This window comes from Monopterus albus, unplaced genomic scaffold, assembly GCF_001952655.1.
Source record: "Monopterus albus unplaced genomic scaffold, M_albus_1.0 scaffold70.1, whole genome shotgun sequence".
In the NCBI taxonomy this organism is placed as follows: Eukaryota; Metazoa; Chordata; class Actinopteri; order Synbranchiformes; family Synbranchidae; genus Monopterus; species Monopterus albus.
The window spans coordinates 701038-709730 of NW_018127950.1; the positions used below are offsets into that span (position 1 = coordinate 701038).

An 8693-nucleotide genomic window follows, 5' to 3' on the forward strand; every position below is an offset into this window, starting at 1 on the left:
GATTTGAACTCCTCTTCCTCGTTGGCCTGCTCCTCTTCTTCCATGGCCAGCTCTTCTCCCTCCTCTGACTCGAATTCCTCTTCCTCTGACTCTGCCTTCATCCATTGTGTTTGTTTGGAATCTTCAGCAAACTGTGCACTCTGAACTTGCTTTTGTACATGTGGTCACAGCATTAGCAACAAGTGTCTTCAATTTGGAGTCGTTGTGTGTAATGAATGACGCCAGGTGTGTTCATTGTGTTCAAATATTGCTGACTGTGGCAAGCATTTTGCACCACATGAGCTTTCATTTGAGAATATGAGCAGAGTTCTTTTGCAACTTGTGTTTTAGCAAAGAAAAATGTGTTAAGATTTATGAGAACGGAGGATTGTGTTTTGTGAATTGTGTCTTCATGTGAAATGTGTTTATGATATTGGAAAATGATGGCTAGATTTAGTAAATGTGTTTAGACAACTGGTCATTTGGTTTAGAGGATTGGCTTTTGTGTTTTAGCATTTGAGAAAAACTGTAATGTAGATTCTTCTATGTTAGTATTTTCTCAAAGGGGGTTCACTACAATTTTTTTTGTGATAGTCTTAACAAATTGATTATTACTGTGCAGTGGTGGAACAACATAGCTCCGGGCCCAGGTGCAGACCATACTACCAGGCCCTCATGCCATAATTCAACTCCTTTAAAAGGACAACAAACAATAGACTCCTAAAAAAATTACACTTCACCTCACTAAGTCTGCACATTTCTGAACATCACCTAATGTGAACACACACAAAACTGCATCACTAACTTGCTCATCAGCAGATAGAAACCAGTGACTGTACTCACAACATTCTGCTGGTCTGGTGCTATGGAATATTCTCCATCATCAGTCTTGGTCAAATTTCTTGGCTTCTAAAATGGAAAAGTCCAGTGTACAGTTCCATGGTAATGAAGGAGGGACCACTGGTCTGCTAACCAGGGCGTCTTCTGTTTTTTTAGCTAATGTTAGGTCATCTTTGCCCACGGTTGTTGACAAACCAAAAAAAGAATACAGTTGCTTAAGTTTTGAAATGTAACTACACTTTCAACTAAACTAAACTTTCAAATCTTGGTTCTCCTTTCTCTTTGAGCACCACACTTGCCTTTGTATGTCTGTGGCATTTTGAATGAATGCACGATGCTTTTTTTCTGAAGCTAGCTGAGGTTCTACAGTAATAAATGCTGGGAGGGTGTGTTTGATTTACGTAACGTTGCAGGCTCCGTGGGTGGTGTAAATGCAACTATAACATATGAGAAGGTAAAATAATGATAACGTTAATGGTAGCATGTAATTACTTCTTCAACTGACTTGGTATTGCTGTACATTGTTGATGTACATTATCTGAATATTGATGTTGTCCTGGGGGCCCACCGGTGCAGTCACACCACTGTGTTATTTTCACCGCTTCACACCTACTATCAAATGTGAGAAAAGCAACAAATTAACTTCACAGGTTTTGAACCGTCACCACATTTTGTTCCATTGTCAATACCACATCACCTCCACATTATGCTCAGCCCTATGTCCTTGTCTTTAAAAACAGAAAGGACTGATACTGATGCTCAGTCAAATTCATGCATGCAGCATGAACACGCAAAGCAAAGGTGAGGCTACAAAGATTTTCTCATTTTGAAATATTCTTGAACTTTATTTCAAAATGTTTGACTTTCAGTGGGCTTTTGAATAGTAATACTGCTACTTACTACTAATATTAATAATTATATAACAATTAGAATGGTACAAAATAATTTTTTTAAAAGGCAAAATGTGAAATTCACAGGTAACCACTGAAGCACAGCACAGAAAGGTATGGTGTGGTTGCTTCTCTAACTATGTGTGAAAATCCTGTATAAATTATAGTCTTAAGATGGTGAGACCAGGATATTTTTATTATAAAGTTGCGCATAAAAATTACGTGCCACAGTGGTACCAAAAGTCAGTCCAAAGGGACGCTGGATGCTGTTGAAAATGTATTAGTATTTTCCAGGGTTGACAGAAAGATGCTGCTATTAAGTGAACATACTGTTATGCTTAATTTATTTAGCATGTGGTAGAAAGTGTTCAAGGCGACTTCATGGAATTCTATTTTAGTCTGTTAGACCTGACCACTGGGCAGCTTGTGCTACAGTAATGAACTGCTTCACTTGCTCATGTTTGTTCAACTAAGATGTTTCTTTTCCAGGATAAACCATCAGTCTGCATCACATTGCATCCAACTTAAGAAAATGTTCCTGTTGAATATTTGCATCTGTGCTGGTCTCATGCTGTCCCTACCACCATGTACATATCAGTCATGCACAGAAGGGACACCCAGACAGTGCCTAGAGGCAGAATTTGCTCCAGGTTCTGATTTGGCCGGGGAAGGCTTTGATATCACCAGAATGGAACGTAAGGGGGCCTTCGTGATCGACATGAATCAGTGGAAACGCAAGGACAAAAGATGCACCCTATGTAGCAACCCTTATCTGGAGAACAAAAAGCAAAAGCTCCCTTTGTCCGTTGTGGACTGGAGGCCAAAGCAGTCCTGCAGCATGAAAATAGCCAGTAAACTCCACCGATCCAGTGAGTCTCTAGTCAGTTCCAGCTCCTTTGCAGTTGAAAACAACTGGAAGGTCAATCTAGATCTTAAAGTAGGGAATAAAGGTGCCTCTTTTATGTTCGCTGGTACCCACTCTAAACTGGCTGATTATTCCATGGGAAAAACAAAGGATGACAAATTCAGCTTCACAACTCAAAGCATGTTCTGTGAGTACTACAGGTAAGAAGATAAAGAGTTAGATGAAACTTGTCTTCACATATCCAGCTACTTGTGAAAATAAGTGTAACACTGTTATACACCTGTTTCATACTGATCTGCCTTCTGTCTTGTCTGGTTTCTCACTGTGAACAGCTATCGAGTGTCCAACACTCCAAAGCTGCATAAAGAGTTTTTAATAGCGGTTAACAAGCTCCCCAAAATCTACAGCCCAGATTACAAGCAACGATATTACAAACTGATTGACAACTTCGGAACCCATTACATCACAAAGGTGAATGAATAGAAAAAGCAACTTCATCAAAAAAAAAAAATAATATATATATATATAAACACACATATACTGAAAAAAATGTAGAAAGTAACACATGTATCATATAATTCCAGGTGAAGCTGGGAGGAAGTGTTCAATCAGTGACCAGCATCAGGCAGTGCCAGGCCAGCCTGCAGGGCCTCAGCTCGGAGGAGGTGCAGATGTGCCTGGAAGCTGAGGCATCCGTCAGCATCAAAGCCACAGTAAAAGCTGAAACAAAGCACTGCAAGAAGGACATTGAGAAGACTGAAAGTAAGACATCCTTCTCCAGCCTCTTCAATGACAGGTAAAGAATATTCTTCTCATTCAATTATCACATTTTCTACTTATTTGTGCTACTTAATGACTAGTTTTTGCTGCAGAAAAGCTCATGTGGCTCAGCTGTTGAAGCATCTCTCTTTTCTACAGGTTCACAGAAATAAAGGGGGGCCACACCCCAGAGCCAGATCTTCTATTCTCTGCTGACAAAAATCCATCAGCCTACAAGGAGTGGATGAACACACTGCCACAGAATCCAGACGTGGTCTCATATTCACTGGACTCGCTGCATGAATTACTGCCTGTAAATACCTCTGTCAGGAAGAACATGCGCTTGGCCATCAGCCATTACATCCTGGAAAAAGGCCTGTGGAAGAACTGTAGTGAGCCCTGTCAGGCCGGCATCAAGAGCGACTCCAGAGATTCCTGCGTCTGCCAATGCCACAATGACCCTGCTGTAAACCAAGACTGCTGCCCAACGCGCAAGGGCATGGCACGGGTCATCGTAACTGTACAACGGGCCGAGGGACTGTGGGGAGACTACTTCACATCCACAGATGGTTATGTAAAAGTGTTTTTCAACGGACTGATGGTCCAGCGTTCCCCTGTCATTTACAACAACAACAACCCACGCTGGGCTGTGGTTGTCGACCTTGGCCCTCGGGATGTGTCCTCAGGACAAAGAGTGAAATTTGAAGTGTGGGATCAGGACAACAACTGGGACGACGACCTGTTGGGACAGTGTGAGCGAGTTGTGTCTGCTGGAGTTAAGGAGGATCTCTGTGCTCTGCACCATGGCCGGCTGTTCTACAAATGGGAGGTGAAATGTGCTCCGAGTCTGAGTGGAAGTTCCTGCATGGACTATAAACCTTCACCTATGAGTCAAAGTCTGAAGAAGCTGTATGTGTCCCGTCATGCTCACCCTGTCCCAAAGGCTATGCTGAGAGAGATGGGTGTGTTTGTGGATGAGCCGAATCCATGGAGAAACCAGTCTTACTACAGAGATTCAAAATATGATATACTGTAACACCCATGCTTGCCTGTAATGAGGCTAATGTTCAAGGCATTAGCATCATTTTACAACATTCATGAGGTTAATCTAAGTGAAAGTTATTATCTACAGTGACGTGCGGTCAGGGGAGGCAGGTGAGGCAGAGCCTCCCTTGTCAATCTTGAAAAGAAAAAAAAGTTAAACATAAAATATAATAAATGTTAATATTTGTCGGCTGGTGTGTGTTGTAGGCCCTTTTGCCGTTCGAATCAAATCTGGACTTTCAATCAAAACATTTTAGACAGTCTGGACATTTTTGTCCAGAAGGATCTTCTTTATTGAAAACATTTGTTTTAATATTGGATTCGAACGGTAAAAGGGTTTGTAATACATACCAGCTGACAAATGGATTTTGTGTACAAGTTAGCGCTTTGAGTGTGCTGTAAAGCATAGAAAGGCGCTATACAAATATAAGACCATTTAAGACCATAAAGGTAAGACCATAAACCTTTATTAGTTCTAGTTAGAAATAAGCTCAACTGGAATAAATTTTAACCTCAAATTAAATATGGGTCACGTTTGTGTGAAGAATGCTGATATGAGATATAAAACATAACGCATTGTCTGTTAACAGACAATTTGTTAACGGTTCATTTGTATTTGAACCTCTGACAGTAAAAGAGTGAGTGCCTCACCAGCTGTCAACCTCACCGCACGTCACTGATTATCTATCACTCTTATCCCACATTAAATCTCTAGTGACAACAAAAAATCAGAAATACATCTGTTAGAAAATAACTGACAAAGTGCAAATCAATATTAGGAAAACATCCCTGATATCTTGTGTGTTCAAGCTTTCTTATACAGTATTACCCAAAAGTAAAATTAGAACTTGTTTGAGACTGTTAATACATGCTATACAGAAAAAGCAGTTTCATATCATGCCATTTTCATCATACAGTGCTCACTATCCTGCCGACACTGGCATGGTTGTCCACAGAGAATATGTTCTTGATCATCTTAAAGTTTCTGCAGTCGTGGAAATGTAAGTTTGATTCAGTGTGGCTTTTACTTACATCCTTATTTTTGCAGTATTTTTAATGTTTTTTCCTCTTTGCATTTTCAGCATTTTATTGCTTCTATAGCTACAAGCATCTATAATGTGCACTAGTGTGTTTTATGCCAGGTTCAAGTTATGCAATTTAAACCTGATAACAGCTCAACCCAACAGTTGTAGGGCATCGGACATGACAATCGATCTGGAACACTTCGTGACATGCTGAAACAAAATCATAAAATTGCCTTGTAGATTTTTTACAAAATTTAACTTCCATTTCTAAAGAGGGTGAGATGAGCGAAGGTTAGCAGTGTTTTATATTTGGACCAGTCCATTGATGAAGAGTGTATATGTTTAAAATGTTTCATATTTTAGTTAGTGCTTCTCCATAATGCATTGCTGTTTAATACAGCATTCATGCTGATTTAAGTTTTTTAATACATGAGTCCATGTATTTTAGTTTTAATTTGTTGTTATTATTACCTTGTTTGTAATTGTAATGCCTTCTTCTCTATGAATTTCTACATGAATTGCTTTTATTGAGTATTCAAAAATAAATGTTTTTTTAACATGGTAAAATACTCACACATTCATACTGAAGCATTTCTTGCTGAAGCCATCACCTTTGGTACCTACTTCTCCCACAGGACTCACTTAAGTTTTATCACAGCTCATCATACATAACTACTTCGTGTTTGTGATATACTTAGGAAACTGTTCATTTGTGTGTGACGGTCACCTGTTCTCAGCCAGTAGCTATGGCCAAAGGCCACCACCACTTCAGAGAAATGATGGCTTTGTGGTCTTTTGTTCACTACTGACTGGAAAGGCAGCCTAACTTTGATGCTGCAACTGTCTCTTTGAATATGTCTATAGACCACCAGCTCCTCCTCCTCAGTACTGGATCTACTCAGCATGTCAAACCACATTTTCCACTGCGCTCTTGAAGACCACTGTCACCTCACACTCACCGCCATCTGCATCTCTCTTTTGACTATTAAATACAAAGCACTGACGTTCGTGCTCACAGTTTCACATATGCAGCATGAACAAGGCAAGACAAGGGTGAGTCTATGCCAAACTGCTCGCAGTATTCTTTAACTTTATTTGAATATACCTAACCATATGTGGGTTTTTAAATATGTTAAGATATTAAAACAAACTTTTAAAAGGGTTAATGAATTGGAAAGACCTGACAGTAAGGTAAAATACTCCTCATTCTCATGTTTTATGATCTTTAAATTGTGACTAAGTAAAACTGAAAGGAGCAGTTCATTTGAAGATCTAAGAAATCTTAAATTGGATTATAGAGATTTGAGATACACACTTGTGCCAATCCAAGCAGTGCTTCAAAGCAATAAAAAAAAACTCTCGATACAATTGCTATATTTCACTGGTCTCTCTTCTTGGTACAAGTCACAGGAGAGACAAAGATGACTGACTGACACAAAAAGAATGTTACAGTAGTCAAGATGTGAGGAGATTAAACTTTTAAAGCAGTCTCCTGATCCCTAAAAGACAGATAAGGTTTTATTTTTGAATTAGCTCTAGTTTGGAAAAAGCTACTGTACTGTAAATTACAAACTTTGTCAAAATTTAAACCAGATTCAAAATGACACCTTGTCTAGTTAAACCAATGGTGGAAACTGGGAGGCTTAAAATGAGGTGTTTTGACTTTTATGAGAATTTTATATGATTCTCATTTAGGTGGAGAAAGTTTCCGGCCATCTAGTGCTTGACATCCTTTAGGCAATTAAGAAGAGATTTAAAGGTGCCCTGTCAAGTTTTATTGAATACAAACAGCATGGAGCATATGCAAACAAATGTTAGGTTTATATGAAGTTCTTTTTTTCATCAAAATGTCTTTGAGTCAAACAAATGTGTTGACTGTATTTCCTTCCTCATAAAACATGCAAAAACCAATGGGATGGGATGTTTCCTAAAAGCAGACCAAAGTACAACAAAATAAAAGAGGTCCTCCAAAAGAGCCTTGAGGTACACCACAAGAGACAAAAATAAAGGGAGGCAAAAAGTTACTATTCAAAAATGAAACCAATCTATAGACTCAAATAGAAAGTATGACTACAATTGAAAGACCCCAAAAAACAGAACGGTAAACATTATTAAAAGCAGCAGAAAGGTCTAAAGGAATTCAAATTATTCCCTGAGTCAAAAGAAAAGCTTCTACCAAGATGTCACATAAAAAAATCACAATTTTGAGATTGGCTGATGTATATTGCTGATATTTGAAGGAGGATGGGAGATAACAGTTTACTAAAGAGATGTTTATTACTGCATATAATACCAGGCCAGAAAATGTCAGACACTTCTTTACAAAGAAGTGACAGAGTTACTTCTCATCCCGCGAGCAACTTGATGTAGTAAGAAACTTCTTAACTTGCTTATTTATTCAACTTTTTTCCAGGATAAACCATCAGTCTGCATCACATTGCATCCAACTTAAGAAAATGTTCCTGTTGAATATTTGCATCTGTGCTGGTCTCATGCTGTCCCTACCACCATGTACATATCAGTCATGCACAGAAGGGACACCCAGACAGTGCCTAGAGGCAGAATTTGCTCCAGGTTCTGATTTGGCCGGGGAAGGCTTTGATATCACCAGAATGGAACGTAAGGGGGCCTTCGTGATCGACATGAATCAGTGGAAACGCAAGGACAAAAGATGCACCCTATGTAGCAACCCTTATCTGGAGAACAAAAAGCAAAAGCTCCCTTTGTCCGTTGTGGACTGGAGGCCAAAGCAGTCCTGCAGCATGAAAATAGCCAGTAAACTCCACCGATCCAGTGAGTCTCTAGTCAGTTCCAGCAATGCTGAAGTTGAAAACAACTGGAAGGTCAATCTAGATGTTGATGTGAAAGAAAAAGGTGGCTCATTGATGCTTGGTGGTACCCACTCTAAACTGGCTGAATATTCCATGGAGAAAACAAGGAATGACAGGTTCAGCTTCACAACTCAAAGCATGTTCTGTGAGTACTACAGGTAAGAAGATAAAGAGTTAGATGAAACTTGTCTTCACATATCCAGCTACTTGTGAAAATAAGTGTAACACTGTTATACACCTGTTTCATACTGATCTGCCTTCTGTCTTGTCTGGTTTCTCACTGTGAACAGCTATCGAGTGTCCAACACTCCAAAGCTGCATAAAGAGTTTTTAATAGCGGTTAACAAGCTCCCCAAAATCTACAGCCCAGATTACAAGCAACGATATTACAAACTGATTGACAACTTCGGAACCCATTACATCACAAAGGTGAATGAATAGAAAAAAAAACTTCATCAAA

At 39.3% G+C, this 8693-nt stretch overlaps 1 protein-coding gene across 1 annotated transcript in view; it reads left to right on the forward strand.

Moving 5' to 3' along the window:
- Window positions 1-1809: 1809 nt before the first annotated feature.
- The window catches only part of LOC109963196 (perforin-1-like), an 8994-nt gene continuing 2110 nt past the window's right edge, over window positions 1810-8693 (forward strand). Inside the window, 4 exon segments of the mRNA XM_020605543.1 lie at window positions 1810-1823; window positions 2199-2774; window positions 2907-3045; window positions 3159-3370. Coding sequence (XP_020461199.1) covers window positions 2242-2774; window positions 2907-3045; window positions 3159-3370 — 884 coding nt within the window. The 5' untranslated portion in view covers window positions 1810-1823; window positions 2199-2241.